At 34.3% G+C, this 20,649-nt stretch overlaps 1 protein-coding gene across 2 annotated transcripts in view; it reads left to right on the top strand.

Annotated features, from left to right (window-relative positions):
* LOC145675132 (inactive dipeptidyl peptidase 10) overlaps positions 1-20,649 on the top strand; it is a 528,307-nt gene that overhangs the window by 497,103 nt on the left and 10,555 nt on the right. For both annotated transcript variants that reach the window (XM_081745500.1, XM_081745506.1), the window contains 5 exons: positions 2,906-3,035; positions 5,723-5,952; positions 12,330-12,755; positions 16,146-16,340; positions 20,126-20,283. In XM_081745500.1, coding sequence (XP_081601626.1) covers positions 2,906-3,035; positions 5,723-5,952; positions 12,330-12,755; positions 16,146-16,340; positions 20,126-20,283 — 1,139 coding nt within the window. The remainder of the gene's footprint in view (positions 1-2,905; positions 3,036-5,722; positions 5,953-12,329; positions 12,756-16,145; positions 16,341-20,125; positions 20,284-20,649) is intronic.

Raw genomic sequence — 20,649 nt, 5'->3', positions numbered from 1 at the left:
CAACTACAAGCTTCAGTATACTGGTAGAGGAACAGGAAAAGTTCAGTTTCCGTAGTTATTTAGTGAAGATTGAATGAAAGCTGCAACACCTCAGAGTGCAAGTTCTACTTTCAAGAGAACTGGAATATATCAATTCAACCCTCTAGTAATTCCATACACAGCATCCACTTTAAGAACTGCCTTTTCAGTATTTTGTCCATAAGAAAATGCAGAATCCTCTAGACAAACGAGCAAGCCAAAACCACCAAAGTAAGTACCAAACTCTCAACATTACAAGACTTTCCAGAGTCCTGCAGCAGATACGTCTTCGCAGTCTTTAAACTTTGATTAACTTATTTCAGTAAACGAATTCTATCCGGCAGGAAATGATTCAAAAACGTACAAGCAGTGCTAGTGACTAGGAGTCTATATACAGATTGTCACAGTAATAAAGATACAAACGAAAACTCACAAAGACATAATATTCATTGTGAGTGGTAGATGAAAAGTATCAATGCCAGTTGTTCATACAATTCGAACTAATGTGTTCCGTGTAAGGGATGTGGGAACAAACATGGATTAGTTGCAATGCGCAACATGTTAGAGCTAGTTTCATGAGTCATGTGATAAAGTACTTTGTATGGGACGCGGCACTAGTCCTAAACGGTACAAGACCTAAAAATCATTTTGCGGCACAAATCCTAAACGGCACTGAACCTAAAAATCATTTACGGCGCTACCATCGCTTCCGTGCCAAGAATATTGGCAATCTGTTAGTCAAGTTTTAGATATACTGTTTCATATTACAGAACCAGATTCTAGTTTGGTTCGTACAAGTAATTTGTATAAATATATATTCTATCGTTCTAAAATAATAAATAAATAAAGCCTATCGTTCTTTCTTCCTGTTTGCATGATACCATTTGTGTGGTGACAAAATGTTAACAGGCTATCAAGTGTGATTCCTAGATCTTTCATAATGTCTGTTTTTTTTTCTATTCCTACACCATTGACATCGTATCAATAACATAATGTTGTGTTTTAGTTATTTACGTCATACATTTTGCTTTCTTTGTGCTTATTTGAAGTAAATTATTTTTACACCTGTATTTATCATAATCAACTCTTTCCGTAGCAAATAGTTGTCATGCTCGTAATTAACTACTCTTTACTCGTTACCATTATTAACAATAATTTTAGTACTACTAACATAGCTGCAATACTGTCACCGTTGGAATTAACTATTATTATTATTATTATTATTATTATTATTATTATTATTATTATTATTATTATTATTATTATTATAAGTAATAATAATAATAATAATAATAATAATAATAATAATAATAATAATAATAATAATATATTTCAAATATGCTACATTTTTGAGACCTGAGCCTTTATTGTACGTGAAGTTAAAATCAAAGGTTATGTCACAGACTGCAAATGATGGCTTAACGCCTCTTGCACTGTACTGTTTTATACACTTTTCTGAAACTCTATCTTTTCTATTATGTACACTCATGTCCAAAATTATTGTCGCATGTCTATAAACATGTTGTTATAGGAATATAATTTGATAACGAATTCTCCCGGTATTTCTTATAATGTTAGTAGGTGTATAATCGGCAAAGACATCTATGTGGCAAATTTCATGTCAAAAGAGCAGTAAATAAAAACAATAAAACGAAGATAGAATTTTCTTGTCCATTTAGCAACATTTTGTTTTACTCATTCTAATTTTCGTATTTATAATTCTTTTCCTATGGAATTTACCACAAATATACATTTCCCGATTATACAAATAGTATCAGTATTAAAAGTACTCTGCAAAATCATTATCAAATTATATTCTTACAAGAAGATAGTTATAGATGTGCGACAGTCATTTTGGACATGAGTGTACATGAGATCCTTAGTCACTAGCACCATATATGTACAATTCCTTTTTTTCATTATTAAGTGCTCAGTGTTACCGGAAATGATAACGGTTGCATTATTGCCTCCAGTTACTTTACATTATAATGCCCCAGGTAGTGACAGCAGGCAGGTAAGTGATAGGACATATAGCGATAACTATTAGCTCTATGAGTATGACTGTTTGGTATTAGAAATCAGCGTGACACACTGAGGCTCTTCCCGTTTATTACGCGAAGGGATTTCATTGTCACCCTTCTCTTTCTATAAGCAACATAAAAAATAGCTTAATTAAGGTTGTATAACATTTCAGGATAACATACCGCAAAGAATGTCTTTTTATAATTAGCATATTTAATGCTAACACAAAATTCTCAATACTTCATTTAATCTTAACCTCATTATCATTTTCTGTCAGCCTTATAAGTATACTTTACATTAGGTAGTCTTAATTTATTAGCAAATTCTATAAGGGTATTTAACTCCATGTTAGCCATAGGGTGACCATAAAATTTTCAGCTGAAAACGGGACAGGTTCCGGCTTTTTAAAAATCATGAGAAATGTAAAACAGGTCAGTGCGGAAATTAGTTCCTGTTTACCTTTTAGTAATATCTAATACATTTATATTTTAATATAACAATATAAAAGATAAACAGCATTTAACTTTCAATATATAGTAGGACATGCTGCCTGCAATTGCTTCTTTGCCCTAGCTTGTATACTTGAAATTACATTGGTATTATTATTGAATTGATATTATCCTTGATATTATAATTAGTTATAGGGCCTACTTTTACAAGGATAAAGATACTGGGTTTGTTATTTACTTCTTTCACTTACATAAAACGGAACAAATACTACTTTTTTCTGCGTACTGACGGGACGGCCGAGACACGCCCCTAAAACGAGATTATCCCGTTTAAAATGGGACGTATGGTCGCCCTAGTTAGCCATTAATGTATATTAATATAACTGATAGTCTGATTTTTATTTGTTCTCTTTCAGGGAGTACTACCTAACTTCTGCTGGTTGGGTGGGAAGTAACAACGATCAGGTAGCTGCTGTCTGGTTGAATCGAGCTCAGAACCTCAGTATTGTTAGTGCCTGCCATGAACCTAACTGGACTTGTATCGAAGTACGTTTCTAGTATTAGTACAGCACATAATGACACGTATGATAAATCTTCATTAAATCTTATAAGGAACACACATTTTTTACTTTGTTGACCCACCAGACTTAACAGAACATGAGTGAAATGTTCTGTTAAGTCCAGTTAATTGAAAGACTGGAAGTCCATCAAATGCATAGAAAGAAAACCTAATGTTGCTCTTTTTTGTATTTTTGTGAAAGCAGCGTTTAAACAAATATTAATACACTAGACTCTCGCTAATCCGACCCTCAGTAGTCCGCCCTCTCAGTAATCCGGCGCAGATCTAACCAAAAACACGTGCACAATGAATAGTGCGCATGCGCAACAATGCTTAGTTAAACAATGCTTTATTTACTGTACGTATACGAAATTGTAGCGTTCTTTGCTAATTGTAGAATCATGCGTGATAAAGCATGCCACCGTCGCGTATCATCATTACGATAGTTAAAAATTAGGGACATATTTCATAGTGAGTGATACGACTCAAGGACTAAGTTTTCTTTGAAAATTAATGTATATTTGGATTTAATACAGTATACCCTCTATGTTTTAAAATTATATCCTTCGATTTAATAAAGTACAGTACACCATATGCCCTATGTTTTCAAAATAAATATAAAACAAGATAAATAAGTAAATCAAATAAATGTCAGACACTCAAAAATCCGGAAGTTCCGCTAATCCGGCACCCATATATGCCAGGAATGGCCGGGTTAGCGAGAGTCTAGTGTAGTAAAAATGCTTTATTTTATTCATTAATGTGTTTGTTTAACTCTCACACATTTAGTACAATCGAAAGTTTATTATGAAATTCTCTTCGTAAAGGCATAAAATCTGTTAAATGAAAGTTTTTTTTTTTTTAGTTTACGCTGTACGAACATTTGTTTTTATTGTCTTCCAGAAAAAGGGGAAGATAATATTTTAAATAATAACAATAATAAAGTTAATTGCAAGGGGATATTTATTCTTACTATATTTTTCTTTTGAACACAATAAAACAGGGTTGTTTTCTTTACTTCAGAGAATACAAATTTGATATTCACTTGCGCGAATTGACACGGAGGAAGAGGTGGAGAATAATGTGCAAAAATGTATTGTCCAGGGTAACATATAAAAGTGTTTTGATTTATTGATTCGGTGTTCAATGGGGTCATCAACATTGAGGCTGTTCTTCTAAGTCATAGCAGAATGTAGGAGAATAAACGTGGATTAAATCAGGTTCCATCAACAAAATGGAAAGACACGAAAGTTGAAAGCATAAATTGAAGAACAAGAAAAATTAACCCGGAGTTTAAGGAATCAATCAATGAAAATAATACAAATAAAAGCAAATAAAATGTTATTTATATGAAACTATGAACGTTAGAGGTGTAAACTAGATTTTGGGAGATGAAATAAAGCAAACAGAAACCAAAGAGAGATTCATTATCTCAATCACAAGGATAAAAAGAAAAGCAAGCGAAGTAAGAACAGCATCATCCTCCAACACATCACTAAACTCAGGCAGCACTTTCAAACACTCTTTGATTGACCTATGACTGTTGCGTCCTGTTAGTAAAGCCTTGCCGAACGTTCGTTACGTCCAGGTGCTCCTGGGTTCGATTTCGAGTGGGGACTCTCGGTCGAAAAATTGTAAAAGCTTATTCAGGCCAGCCATCTTGAGTGAGATTTGTCCTGGGTTTTATTTATTCACACTAGGTAAATGCTGGGATTGCACCTAACAATGAGTCTAGGTCACTTCCTTCCTACCTCATTTTTTCTTTCCCCCTATTCCCGGAACATGTGATCGCCGAGGGAACATACATGGTGGGCTAACATGACATAACTGTCAAAAGCCCAGAAATCTAATTTCTAATTCTAATTCTACTCCAGGCGCTCCTTGGCGAGTCGCTCAGATACTGCTGTAGGTACCCTCTCTGCCTGGCATCGTATATACCAGACATGGACCACTTACACTTTACTACCTACGCGAATGGCATTTTAGCAGAACAATCAGCCGGCGTTTCACAGTTCAACATTAATATCTTGTCGTCCTGACATTTCAGATACGAGTACTGATTGTGATCCACACATAACGGATTCGAAAACACAACCATACTAGTAGTGTTGTGCGACACGTTTCAGATTACTATTTGTAGGATATCTTCTACAGATAGTGTAATCAGTATGTCCCGTCCGATCGCCGAAGTGCTAGCTTCTTAAAACCAAGATTAATATCTTTTTGGAGACACATATTCTGAAGTGTGTTGTAGGATTAACTAGGACCGTGTATATTGAGTGGTTTTAAATGCCTCTCCATCAGTGTATTAAGAAGTAGTCGTCACGATCGAATTCACATATTGTTTACAACATGGTCAAATATTAGACCAAGTAATTATTTACACTGTGATGATAGAACTTATGCTTCTCTCCGAATTACTCTATTCAATGGATTCACGGACAGGATTAAACAAGGTCTTTCGCGGAAGTTACTTGGCAACTAGTGGTTCCGACAAGAATTTAAATAAGATTATGCAAAAGAATATGAGTTTAAACTTCTATCAGAAATCGAATTCGAATAGAATGACTACTAAGCCTTTGATTATATGTTCATAGGAGTTCAATTAATACGCGAGAAGATAATCTAGAGAACAATTGAAAGAAATCTAATATTTGCTGCACTTTCTTTCCAGACACATGCCGAAAGGGCCTTAGAAAATTCTTGGGTGGAGATTAAGCCTTTGCCCTTCTTCTCAGAAGATGGAACAAGTTTCTTGTTGCTCGCTCCTATTCAAGAAGGCAACGCTGACTACTTCACTCACATCAAATTTGTGACACTCAAGCAAGATCGAATGGCAGTGTTGAGTCATGGGCGATACGAAGTCGTTAACATTGTAGGCTGGGATTCAACAAATCACTTGGTGTAAGTTGAAATTCAAATGGAAGTAAAAGAATTAAGGTATTCAAATCTATTACAATTTAGAAACTAAATATCAGGTTAACTAAAAGTTTCTTGAAGAAATTGAGATTTTAAACTATCGTATTAAAATCAAACACTACAGTTTTTAGAATTGAGTTTACTTAACAAATGTGCCATTTGCTCTAGAATTTACAGGTACAGTTAATTAGAATTAATTACAAGTGCAAGTAATGTGTGGGTTACTGGAAGGAGAAGGCAATCAACTATACGTGTAATAAAGAAAGAAAGAAACATTCTGTTTCAGTAGAGCAAACCTGTCAATTACAATACTATTGGCAAAAAACGAGATACTTTATAGGGTCATAAAAAATCATCGTATTCTTGATTTTCTCGAAAATTGTGCATGTGAATTTAGTCTGAAGTATGTCACCTATCGAGTGATGCATGTATCATCTTTGAACAATGCTATAGTTTAAGAAAACGTATTTAAAGTTTAAAAATCGATAATAATATTTGCTATATCTTATTAGAAGTACTAAATCGTATTATATGCATATTGTCATCTTGCTAGTGTAAGAATGAAACATTTCATTCCAGTATAATTCAGAGTTGGTTCCACCTTAACAGTTGTCGTCATGGAACATCACATCAATTTTAAGTATACCTTATCATCAATTTTAAGTATACATAAAAATAACTTTGCTCAACTCAATGAAATATATTAATTGATATAACTCTCAACTTTGAAATTCTTTGTTCACTATTGCTAATAATATTGGACGCTTTATCGCATAATAACACAGCAAATATAAGTATGTATTTTAAAAATTTGTGTATAACCTCCTTTTTCGAGCCTTTTCAATAAAAGTAACAATTATTTTCTAGTTTTAGATAATTTTTAGGTGCTAGTTGTACTTTTTGTATTTTGTGAATAATATTATGGTGAAATGATGTGTGATGTGAATCATGTTATTTGTGGTGTGTGGCTTACGAAATCCGTAGGAGAAATATCAGTATTTCTATTCTGAATAGAACTCAAGACTCAGCCTCCTTGTGGATAAAATCTCATCCAAAATTTTTTCTCTCTCTCTCTTTTTCTAGTATCTGTTTCACTTCTTAAGATAATCGTACCATAATCAATTTAGCGAATGTAATACGTTTTATTATTCAGTTAATTTTAATGACAAAATTATTTGTTGGGAGAAAGAAACTTAATTACGTTATAAGCTTAATTTTGATATTTGTACTAGATATGGTGGTGATCATAAGTGAATGAAAGTTTATTTTCGGTCTTCTACCAGCAGTTTAAAGAGATGATATGATTTTCCTATTGGAAGAGCTAGTAGCTTGCGAATAATAACCACATATATCCTCTGTTTAAAAGGTATACAAATCTTTAGTTCCTTAACTCTACTACTAGTTCTGTTGATAACTTTAGCCGGAAAGTGACAGTAGCAAAGTTACTCTTTTTGCCTTGTATAAAGACCAAAGGGAGCAACTGGATTGCGCACACTCTAGATCCCAAATTGCGCATACATCTCTGTCGCCTTTTTGAACAAAGATTTTTGTCCAACGTTGCCACAATGAAAGCTTTAAAATCTGTGCGCAAACAACGTTTTCCTTCAGATTGTGACAGAGACAGAAATTAGAAATAAAATGCAAATTATATTGAGGCTTAATTAAATATAATTTTATCAGTAAATCCAAGTCAAGGTATGTCCAAAACCAAGGTTTCGTATTTACAATCCACATGCAAAAATTTCCTGTTTGCGATTTTAAGCCTACAATTGTTAGAAATTTAATTCTCCTTGTCTTACAGAAGTATAGAGTATGCTTCACCTTTAAGCTTCACATACTGCTTCAATATAAAGTTATATCTCCTCAAATCTTCATTTCTTTGTGTATTAGTATATTCTTTCGTCATTGATCTTAATTACAATTTTATTTCTGATTGTATCTTCAACAAAGATAAAATAACTTGATAAATATCTGGACCCGGTGAATAGAATTGTTCATCGTAATGTTCATAAAATGCTTCCGCCCCATTTGTCATTCGAGGAGCTACTGAAGGTTCCGCAGCCCATATTTTAGGTGGGAACCTAAATAAAACGAAGCAAACAATTATGATGACATTCTCATCGTTATTAATAATAATAATAACAGTACACATACTTTCCACTACTAGCCAAGGACGATAACACTAGTTAACAAATTTAAACTTTTTGTTTGTTACATGAGAAAAATCACCTGATCTTAAAGGAACTTTTTGCGCTGAATTCGAATATGCACTCGGTTTCTCTCCATCACGTACAGTTTTCCCGTAACAGAGGGATTTTCGGGAAATTCCCTCAAAAATTTCCCTTTTTCAGATATTTTATTCCCCTAGCTCCTGTCCCCTTACATATAGTAACATAGAAATTATACCTAAGTATACTTTGATTTATATTTAATAAACCCTAAAAGTTTTGTAAAAATCGCTTTGTTCTTTCTAGAGAAATAAATATATTTGTATGTATACTGTGTGCACTGTTTATTGCACCTGATAGTAATGCTTTCAGATCTCCTGAGTTGGGGTAAAAACGATTTGCTTTATTACTACAAACACAGACATAAAAATGAATATTTACAATAGTCAACAACACACTTGTATTGCTCTCTGTAAATTAGAAACGTGTATAAAAATAGAATGTACTTCCAACGTATATTTTTTTTAAACGTACAGTATATGTATATCTTCATACATATATATACAATTCTCCAAGTTTTTTCGTTTTGTTCATGAAATGGTTATCAATATTTGTTATCAAATGTAACAGAATGCAAAAGAACGAAAGAATGGAATACAGACTCATTGTTGACAACAATGAACTAATGCAGTCTGAATTTCCCACTACGGTATCGTTTCCCCCCTCCCCCCGCGCATTTCTTTCTTTCTTGTGTTCTTGACACCTGGTGAGGGAGTTTTGTACATTTTTATATTGACGTGTGGTTTAACACTACTTCACTTTCAAAGTTGTCTTTGCTGCTAAGAGTGCTTTCATGTTTGATCTTAATGGCATTATACCCATTTAAGACCAGAAGTTTAGTTTGTGATCAGTACAATGGCGTCAAGAGGACGGCGTTCGTGTGTTAGCTCACCAAATAGTTTTTGTTATGTGTGTGGCCAGTTTGTAGTTAAAGGACAGTGTAGATCCATTACGCCATCGGTGAAACTAGCATATTATATATATTTCGGATGTCGTGTGGGAGATCAGGACAAAACTTGGGCACCCAAAATAATTTGTGCGTCGTGCTACGTCACTTTACTTGCATGGGTCAAAGGGAAACTGAAGTTCATGAAATTTGCTGTACCAATGGTGTGGAGAGAACCCACCAACCATCTGGATGATTGTTATTTTTGTCTCACAGTAGTTAAGGGACATTCTAAAAAAAAGCAAATACACAATAAGTTATCCCAACGTTAAATCCGCAATTAGACCTATTCCGCACGGGGATGAACTTCCACTTCCCGAGCCCCCTACCAACTGGGAAGAGATATGGCCAAAAGACTCTGATGATGATCATGACCTTAATGAACCATCGACATCAACATGTACATCCAAGGATCCAACGTTCATCCCTGACTGTGTTCGCGAGCCACATTTCATCTGGCAATGTGAACTTAATGACCTAGTCCGTGATTTGCACCTGACAAAACAAAAGGCGGAACTTCTGGGATCAAGGCTCCAGCAGTGGAACTTATTGGATGCAGAAACTAACATATCAGTGTACAGGAAAAGGCATGTTCAATTTTCAAGCTATTTCTCAATGCAAGATAATGTGTGCGTATGTACGGATATAAATGGGTTGATGGCGGAGCTAGGAATTCCTTACGTTCCAGAAGAATGGAGGTTATTTATCGACGCGTCAAAGGTCAGCCTTAAAGCTGTCCTTTTACATAATGGAAATAAAAAACCTTCTATACCACTTGCGCACTCAGTGAAGATTAAGGAATCTTATGACACCATGTCAACTTTGCTAAATCTTATAAATTACAAGGACCATTGTTGGCAAATATGTTGTGATCTCAAGGTAGTTGGTATTTTATTAGGACTGCAGTGCGGTTACACGAAGTACTAATGTTTTTTATGTTTATGGGATAGCCGAGCTGATGACAAACATTATGAAGTGAAGGAATGGGAACCTAGAGTGTATTACATGACTGGAGAATGCAACGTCAAATACGCTCCTTTGGTAGATCCTAATAAGATATTACTACCGCCACTTCATATCAAGTTAGGACTTATGAAAAACTTTTTCAAAGCCATGGACACATCTGGTGAAGGTTTCAAGTATTTTCGAGATAAGTTCCCTAACCTGAGTGATGCTAAGATTTCAGCGGGAGTGTTTATTGGTCCCCAAATTAGGAAATTAATGCTTGATGATAGCTTTGACAGCAAGTTAAACAGTGCTGAGCTAGCTGCCTGGACAGCATTTAAGTGTGTTGTGCGCAACTTTCTGGGCAATAACAAAGCTGAGAGTTACACAGAAATCGTACAGGACATGATACAGAAATACAAAGAGTTGGGTTGTAGGATGTCTTTAAAAATCCACTTTTTGCACTCCCACCTCAGCTTCTTTCCTGCTAACCTAGGTGCCCACAGCGACGAACAAGGGGAAAGATTCCACCAAGATATAATGGCAATGGAGAAAAGGTACCAGGGACGATGGGATCCTTCAATGATGGGGGACTATTGTTGGGGTTTTGTTAGAGAATGCAACATTTCTTACAAAAGAAGGAAGTAGTGTACGTTTTTGTAACCCAATGGAAGTATCATATATTGTGATAGTTTTGATTGTCTTTTCATGACCTTTTGGTACATTTGTATTATTGTTTATTGTAAATTGTCACACTTGTAAATTATATTGTATTATATTTTATATATGTGTTTGTGGTAATAAAGCAAAACGTTTTACCTCAACTTAAGAGATCTGAAAGCATTACTATAAGGTGCAATAAACAGTACACACAGTATACATACAAACATATTTATTTCTCTAGAAAGAATAAAGCGATTATTACGAAACTTGGAGGGTTTGTTAAATATGAATCAAAGTATACTTAGGTATAATTTCTATGTTAGTATATGCAAGGGGACAAGATCTTGGGGTGTAAAATAAACGAAAAGGGAAATTTTTGAGGGATTTCCCGAAAATCCCTCTGTTACGGGGAAATCGTACGTGATGGAAAGAAACCGAGTGCATATTCGAATTCAGCGCAAAAAGTTCCTTTAAGAACAGGTATTTCCTTTTATGTAACAAAACCTTTGTTAACTAGTGTAATCTTAGCTTGTTCATTTGCAAATAAAAACTTTTTCTCCATTATGACTGAACTCATCTCTTACAACCGTTTGCTTAACAGTCTTTGTAAGATTTCTCGGACGAACTGGTATGAGCATTTTCTTTCGAACACAGTACATAACTTCTCTGCACTTCTTTATATACTTATGTGTTAATTCCTCCGTATTTTCTAAATTAAACTTGTCAATAAAATCACATACACATATACAAACATTACAATAGAGAAAATATTTTCCATCTGACAACGCTGCTTAATATTTTTGTGCGCAATCCTGTATATTATGACAGCTTGGCGACGCCTTATCAGACGAAACTCATAAAAAACCGGAAAAGTGTGCACAATTTCATTGCAGCCGAGACCAAGACTTCATAGCCAACGGGTAAAAACTAAACAATGATAAGAGAAATACCGGTTTCTTGCCTCCAGTTAAGAAATTTGGGAAGAAGCTGAAAAATGGGTTGTGTTCAGGTTAGGAATGAACTATTTCATATTGCATTCTTTCTTTCTGACACTTTTTACATCCTAGTTTCATATTACCGAACTGATGCGTTGTTTTACCTTACATTGTTTCTTTATTACCCTGTTAATCTTTATTCGAACTCTCCACTAGACATATACTCGGACTAGGCCATGCCGATAAATGTAAAATGATCCTTAAACATCCTAATGATCCTCTGTTTTTAATACTTCATTAATGCTTTATATTCCTCCTTTGTTAACTTTCTTATTACAATAGGAACACATAATTCTTCTTCAGATATATATTTCTTTGGTAGAGATAGAGTTCATAAATAATACAATAAATGTTCAATAATAGCACTAGTTTCCATTAGCATGCCGGTTTCGTCCCGATCCTGATTGCAGGCCAATCGTGGTCCGACAAATTAGACGGCCAAATTGCTCATGGGGCTATTTCTAATTATTGTAGTAAGGAATGTACTAGATAAAACGCTTCATTATTCGCGTACATATTATACTGTAAATTTGACTTTCCTCAGTAAGTACATATGATATTTTAAATATATGTTTCAATTTCCAGGTACTACGTGGGAACGCATGAAACGAAACCTGGTCAACGTCACCTGTATGTTGTCAGCGATCCATTTGGCGATGATCCACATCGTGTGGATCCCAAATGTTTAACCTGCGAGCCTTTGGATAAAGTATACACCAACTGCACTTACTACTCAGCCACTTTGAGTCCTTTCTTCGATCACTTTGCCCTGGAGTGTTATGGTCCAGGGCTACCAATTACAGGAATGCACTCAGCTACTAATCACAAACTTTTGAAGGTGCTACAAACTAATAAAGGGAAGCTCACACGCCTCTCTGAGTTGGCGTTGCCAACAATTAGAACTTTTCAGGTGCCTCTACCACAGAACTGCCGAGCACAAGTTCAACTTCTTCTGCCACCCAGTTGGAGGGAAGAGCTCAGAGATGCTGCTTTTCCAGTGCTTGTAGAAGTGTAAGTGTATTTGTTATATATTTCTTATAAATAAACGGACAAAAGAATTAGTCATTCCCTTTAGAACTAGTATTAGTCCTCTCTTTTCATCATAAGTGCAATTCCTTTGATAACACCTGAAAAAATTAACCATCACCGCGCAACCATAGGTATAATCATTGCAGTTAATTGAAGTGATTGTACCAAGAAAGGTGTGATAGAATGGTACAAAGGATGTTTGCCATAGCTATTGATCATAATTAAATTGCACTATTTGATTATATTATCACGGATTATCCAACGTGTCTACAATAAATGTGCATGAACACAAAACGGTGTGAAAGGTTGGCCGGAAAAGTCCTAATTTAGAAGGCAAACAGTTTTCAAATCCGGCAAATATTTCTGCAGTCCATGAAGGCAGAACAAATGTACATTACTAAAAGAACTTAATACAGTTGACATTTGAAGTAGAATATCACGAAATACGTAAATTCGCTCTGTGGAACATGATGTACCAGATACTTCTTGAGCTCAAAAACAAAGACACGAATTGTGGCACAGATTGGAAACCTCTAGTGTGGTTCGACTAGCAATCTTTTTTGTTTTAATTCACTGATGCAAAGCATAGAGTACAGCGTAACATTTCATCTGCAGTGTGTAATTAAAATTGAAGGAGGTTCGCCGATAGTGTGACAGTATTTTAACTACCCTGACTTGGTCTCACTCATAAGTGTAAATGCAAACATGAACCAATATGTAGTGACCAGGTGCTGCAATTCCTCGAACACCTTCATCATGAATATGCAGTAGACACTCCTATCCTCCAAGATGACAACTGCTATGTTAAAAGCCGCAAATCAAATGGCTGGTTTATTGATTTAGACTTTAGCATCCTATTCAGCATTAAGACTATATGAGACAGGACCTACAGTTTAACGTGAGATCCGAAACAATGCGTTCCCACTTGGAATCGAATCAGGCCTCCATATAATCAGAACGGAGCTCGACTCAAATTATTTGTCATGCAATGAGGAACACTGAAGCGTCCTGAAGCATCTAGTCCGACCTACTAAGTCCCCAGATTTAAGTCCACTTGAAGATAAATGAGACTGTTAGGAGCAATGAGAATCGTAGATATAAGCATTCTCGTATTTTGCTGAAATTATGGGATCTAGTGATAAATAAGTAGATTCCATTAATGCATCACACCTGCAACACATCGTGGAATCACTTCTAAACAAAATGCAAATAATTTTACAGACCAGACGTAGTGTTACCTGTTATTAGGAGTAAGTACTACAGGAATGAATTTTCTTGTCCGGTGAGGTTATCTACGTAGGAAAAACACATAGAGGAATGCAAATTGAAACTAAACAAGGTAAGATAATATATATATATATATATATATATATATATATATATATATATATATATATATATATATATATATATATATACAGTCATGGTCAAAACTCTGAGCACAATACTGATTTTTCAGAATTTTCCAAATAAAATACATTGTGTCTCTTCTAAACCGTGTATATTGGTCTTGTTTTGTAAAATAAATAACGTTGTTCATATTAGAATACAAAAATGCATGATCTTGCTCACATTGAGATACGTTTATTGAAGGAAACTGCTTTGAAATATACAAATAAATAACGAATAAACAACAAACGTCACACTTTGTCTGATGATACATCGTGTTATTAACGTCTCTAATTGTCTATTTATTACAACAAATAGTCATGTATGTGCCATTTAATCGTGTTGCAAGATTGGGTGCGAATGTGTTGCATGGTATTGTGCTACTTTCACTCGCGTGAATTAGTAAATTACTGTAAAGAATGTGTAAGTACTATAAAATGTGGAGGAAAAACTGTGAAGTAAGTGTCAAGTCACCTCCCAAGTAATTACTTTGAGAGAAGCGAGCTTTTCTGTGCGGAAAATCGTTGCAGATATCAGTTGGTGGACATTCGTCGGACTCTTGAAAGACTGTCACGAACTGGTGTGAATATTAAACCGATAAAACTAGTCGTCTAGAAATAACAATTTCTAAGGACAAGTTCGTTAGAACTACATAAAAATTAAAGAGAAGCTTAACTGCTCCATAAATGGCTACAAAATTACGGAAAAGCCGTGTTCAATCAGTATTAGATAGAACGGAGTTCCAGAAAGTTTGCATACTTACGGTCTTCGGTGTGGGGTTGCAAAAAGGGAACCATTCCTTCAAGCAGAAGATATTTCAAAAGGGTACTATTATGCCATAACATAAATATTGAACCGATAAACAATAGAAGAGGCTACTCGACGAATCTTGACCGCCGAATCTATTTCAACTTTTCGGTTCCCAACGCCAGGTATTTATGCATCGCCTTTTAGAAAAGCGCTTTCATCCTAATGTTTAATACCTATAGTAAAATGCGGAAAAAGTAGTGACACTGTGTGGGAATGATTTACAGGCAATCAATTTGGTGATTTATATTCAATCAACAGAATAATGGATAAAAAGGTGTATCACAACATCTAAGTGAGGCAGACAATTAGATTAGGAACGCAAATTTTGGGCCATAAATTTTGTACTACAGCAGGATTACGATCCAAGACATTCTCCCAAGTTATGCAACAATTATCTGCAAATCAAAGAAGAGGATCACACCACCATTAAATTCGAATAGCCGCCACAGTCGCAGGATTTGTTACCCATCGTGACCTTGTGGAATGAATTTTAGATGAGAGTTCGTGAATACATGAAACAAAAATTGAATATCTCTGAAAGATATGTTGGAGCTGTTGGAGTTTCATAGCTGTTTGAGCTTACATAGCTTTGCAATAGTTAGATTAATTGATCAAAGAAATGTCTAGGATTTGTAAAGCTCATATCAAGGCTACTTCGATGAACGGAAACTTCCTCAATAGATGCTGCCTCAATGGAAACAAAACAGTGTATTTTCGTTTCCTTATGTGATCAATGGTGTTTAGTTTGCAGAACAAGTTTAACAAACAGAGGGTTGTATCGATATTGTGTATTTTGTTTAAGAAACTCAAAAAAATTCAGTAGTGTGCTCAGACGTTTGACAATGAGTGTATATAATATGTAAAAAAGACTCTTTATCAACATTTTAAATGTAATTATTATAGGAAAGAAAAAGTACTTGCACTATATTTTAAAAACACAATAAATTGGTTTTCTAAAACAAGTTTTGATTAATTTCTATTTGTAGGTTTTCACGTCTTACGTGATACTTAAGTGACTTATTTTCTGTTAATGAATACGGTTGCTGCATGTTTGTTAGCTCTTCTAACTTACAAATGTTTTATTCACTTTTGATCGTACTATACTTGTGTCTTTTTACGTGTATATTGTTTACTCGGTGCTTGACGAATTATTAATAAGGCACTCTCTTACAGTAATGGACGTCCAGGTACCCAATCAGTAACGGATAAATTCCTCATTGATTGGGGGACTTACATGTCTAGTCGTAACGATATCGTTTACATTCGATTAGACGTTCGAGGAGCTGCAGGGCAAGGAAAGAAGTCGCTTAGTTCTTTGTACAGAAAAATTGGTGGAGTAGAAGTGCAAGATCAAATTACTGTTCTTCAGTAAGTATTTGCTTACAATTTAATTTATTATGTACAGACAAAGGTATTTCTATGTATTTGCTCAGAAGATTCGTTACTATACCTTGCAAGACAATAGGTAGCAAAGCGTACATTTTCACAAAATTACTAAGCAACATTCAAAGTATTTATTACTTTAACACTATTGAGTTTAAATGTATAATTAAGGTACCTTGAAGAAATAAGAACAATGTTACAAGTCGAAACGAAGTACTTATAGAGAACAAAAGCTTATTTAGTAGGTTATTAATTAAGCTGCTCGATCAAACATAGTGATATGTCACATTTTCTAAGTTTCGAGTGAATTCGAGAAAGTTGACCATCCGCATGCAATTCAAGACGGTAACACATACCAAACCACTTTCTCTGCTTACTGTAGGTACATTTTCGAAATAAGAGCTACCTACATACTCTTCTGTGGTTTGATCACAATCCATTCTGCTTGATAACTCAATTTCACCGAAAGTAGCGCTTACCATTGTGTTTGCCCGATCCGCTCAATTAAGGAGTTGCGCGAAAGGTTAATCAAATGTTTAACAGAGATGAAAGAATATCAGTACCATCTTTTTTTTACAGCCCATTGATTAGGGGGTATAATATGAAAAAAATATTTTTTCTTTCTTTTTCTTTTTCTTTTATTCTTTGTAATGAACTGGGATTTGAATGGTTTAATGTAACCAAGGATGTCAAGGATGAAGAGAATCTGACCATATGTATCTTCATCCTATTAACTCAATGAAGCAAGAAAAAAACAACCGATAATCGGCATGTCTAATTGTTGGCGCCATGAATGTTGGCTCAAAACATTGCGATCCTATCGGAGATGGCGAGACTGTGACGTATAACTTCACGATTTTGTTGACTAGGCAGATCCTCTGTTTTATAACATCCTTGGATTTAACTGACTTTTTTCTGCAAATTTATTCAAGTATTCCTTACTTCTTGAAAATTATATTTTGCTATTTATAATTTTAATATTTAATATTTAAATATAAATTTAAGTAAAACAAAATTTATATATAGTACAAAATCATGTTGAAAAAGAAGGGATAACTAGTTATACTTAAAGAATAAATTAGTAAGATAAAATCATCATTAACATTCCATTTGAACGAAAACTAATACAGTAAATCAATGGGCTAAAATATGATACATGTTGAGTATTTGTCTTGTACTTATTAGAAAAGTCAACATTATGTGAGAGAAAGAAACGGCAAGAAGGTTCTGAAATTTGAGAATGGAAAAGAACGAAAAAATGCTCAGATGAGACAAAGAAACAATTTAGAAAATAAAGGATAGTAGAGAGAGTAGGGTTAGAAAGAGGAATATCAACTGGATAGAACATTATTTGAGGAAAATTATTATGTATATGATCAGTGTTCGAAGTGGAAAACAGAGGCGGTATGTCTTATTGCGATTTTGACTCGACATACCGGCTATCTAAATGTTGAAGTAGAGTGGGAGTATGCTGGCTAAAAGATTCCATTTCTATTTACATAATGGCTGAAAACCACTGAAGAGCTTCAGGAGGAAGGGACATGGAGGGACTTTGATCTCGCCAACAACTTTTTAAAAAAATCCTTTATGTTCCTTTATAGAGAATTATACACGAAAATGCTAAAAAAAAATGAATTTTTATATTAACAATTTCCTGTGGGAAAACTCCCGAACCCCTCACTCGACTGAAGGGTGATCTAAAATCCGCACATGCTCAAAACACGACATTTATGTGTATGAAGGAGAGAAGACATACATACATAAAAAAGAAAATTCAATATCGCACTTCAAAATATAAACTAGATGGATTTCTTTGAAGACATTTCATTTTAAAATCAGAAGGTAGGTAAAAGATAAAAATGTCGGTGTTATCAACTTAGAAATTATTTCTACATAAAAAAATAAAACATTTTAAAAATATTTTAAAAGATATCGTCAATTACTGCGCATAAAAATGGATTAATTAAAGGTATTTAGCATCTACTCTCCAGTGATGATACCGGTATGCCTTGATCACTGAAAAACTAGAGGTGGTATGCCTTGATCACTGAAAAACCAGAGGCGGTATGCCTTCATCACCGAAAAAAAGAGGCGGTATTACGTACCACGGCATACCGCCTCATTTCGACCACTGTATATGATGGAAAGATAGGTAGAAGGTTAAACTGAATCGGAAGCGGAAAAAGATAATTAAAATTGATGAACGATCTTTTTAAAAAAATGCATGCAGGAAAGTGACAATCTTTCTTATATTAGGAAAAGATTAGCGTAGAACCATAGAATTAACTCTGTAAAACAAGAATTTTAGGAATGATCTAAAAAATGGATGAAAAGATTGAGATTTTGGCCAATAATTAGTTTTTGGATCAGGGGAGACAAAATTTTTGAAAAGCCTCTAAATCGAGTTTTGGTATTTTCAACGGAATAAGCACATCATATTCAGCTAAATGATAGTTTGGGTTTGGCTACACTGTATGCAGTTCTCTAGATATAAGGCATACAAGAAAATTTTTGATTGAAATATATTGGATTTTAGATCCGAAAATAAAAAGGAGTCATTACTAATCTAATTTCCTCAAAAATAACAAATAATTAACATAACTTTAATTAATATTTCTTCAGGAATTTAGTAGCGTTTTAATAATAACCAACCCTGAATATGAATTCTGAGATCAAATTTGTTACGGTAAGGATATTCTTCAAATCACGAAGTCTGCTATGAACACCTGTTTGCAGATTAATAATGATACAATAAGAGAACTGTTGTTTCAAAGTTCTTTTGATAATTGGAAATGAACTAAGAGATCTAACACAAACTATGTCTATTACGGTTAAGTTGTAGCGCTTCGTTTCTATGATCATTTTCCTGGCACGTCTTTAAAATAAAAGTCCTCTCGCCTTCCTTGAATTAACTTACAATAGCATGCCGTACTGCATATGCAGCAATTTAAGTATTAAGTTAGAAATAGTTCCGCCGTTTCCCGGTTTCCTTAACATACAGCAACTTAAAACAATCTCAAAGAATTCCATATCGTAAGCTCCTCTTATCTATATGAACTTAGATTGCATAGAAGTAACTTAGTTAAGATCAGATTATAGTAGTTTTTTTTTCTTTTGAATTAGCAGATTTAATTAACAGAAAGATGAACTTCAATTCTGAAATAAACATATTGCAAAATGCTAACTAGATAAGTAGCATGCTAACTCTATGCGTCATAAGAATATCCATAGTGGTTGTCCTTACTTTGTAAGAACAAAATACAGGATAGTGGATAGGTAAAACAGACCTTTTACGAGTATTGATCCTATAGTTTAGATAGAGAGTTTAGTTTTCGTAGTCGTTATGTCGAATCACGAATTAGACTAGAATCCATTACAAGTGGCAGGTGCACAGACCATCATGGAAGATCAACCTTCCATGATCTCTCGAAGTAAAGCAAGTCTTTGGAAGTTAATTAATGATTATAACTATCATTACCCTCTGAGAACGGCGCATGTTAAAATCCAATTTTAAAAAATAAATTATACCCTTTTTATAGATGTGTTGTTATTGACTGCTTTAAATCATACAACTAATTTTTTTCTGAACTTCTGAAAATTCAAACATCTTGAATCCCTTTTGTGAGCACCTCTATCTCATGGAAGAACATAAACACAAGTATTTACGCAGAAATACACCAACAATTTTGGACATCTTAAAAATTTGTAATATAGCTGAATGTATATTAATTTATGGACTATTCTAACGTTCAATGTTTATTTTTTTTCAGGTACCTGTTAGAGACGTTAGGTTTCCTTGATGAAACCCGAGTTGGAGTTTGGGGCTGGGGATATGGCGGCTACGTAGCTGCTATGGTTCTTGGTTCACAACAGAATGTATTTAAATGCGGTGTTTCTGTATCGCCCATCGCTGATTGGCTATATTACAGTGAGTATTACTCTTTTCCAAAATATAAACAACGACGTGTTCAGAATTGTATAAACACAAAAATAATTTAGTCTTTTGGAAAACAAACTTTTACTTGGAAACTTAAAATTTACAAATCTTTGCCAGGAATGCAATACAAATTGGAATGTACACATGAATATACGACATAAAACAATACAATATTTAGATTTCTGAAGTCATAATCTTCCTATTTTTTTATAGTATAAAATTATAAAATGGTTTACCTATCTGAAGGCATAGGACTTAAAGTTTCACTAATTATATGCACAAGTTAAATGTTAATATAGCCATGGTATATTTTATAAGTTTGGAAGTTTGAAGGCTAAATATCAAGTTCTTGCAGTA

The sequence above is a fragment of the Thermobia domestica genome, chromosome 2 (assembly GCF_964235325.1).
Source record: "Thermobia domestica chromosome 2, izTheDome1.hap1.1, whole genome shotgun sequence".
NCBI classification, from domain to species: Eukaryota; Metazoa; Arthropoda; class Insecta; order Zygentoma; family Lepismatidae; genus Thermobia; species Thermobia domestica.
The sequence above is the reverse complement of the archived record's forward strand: the minus strand, read 5'-3'. Positions and strand labels throughout refer to the sequence as shown.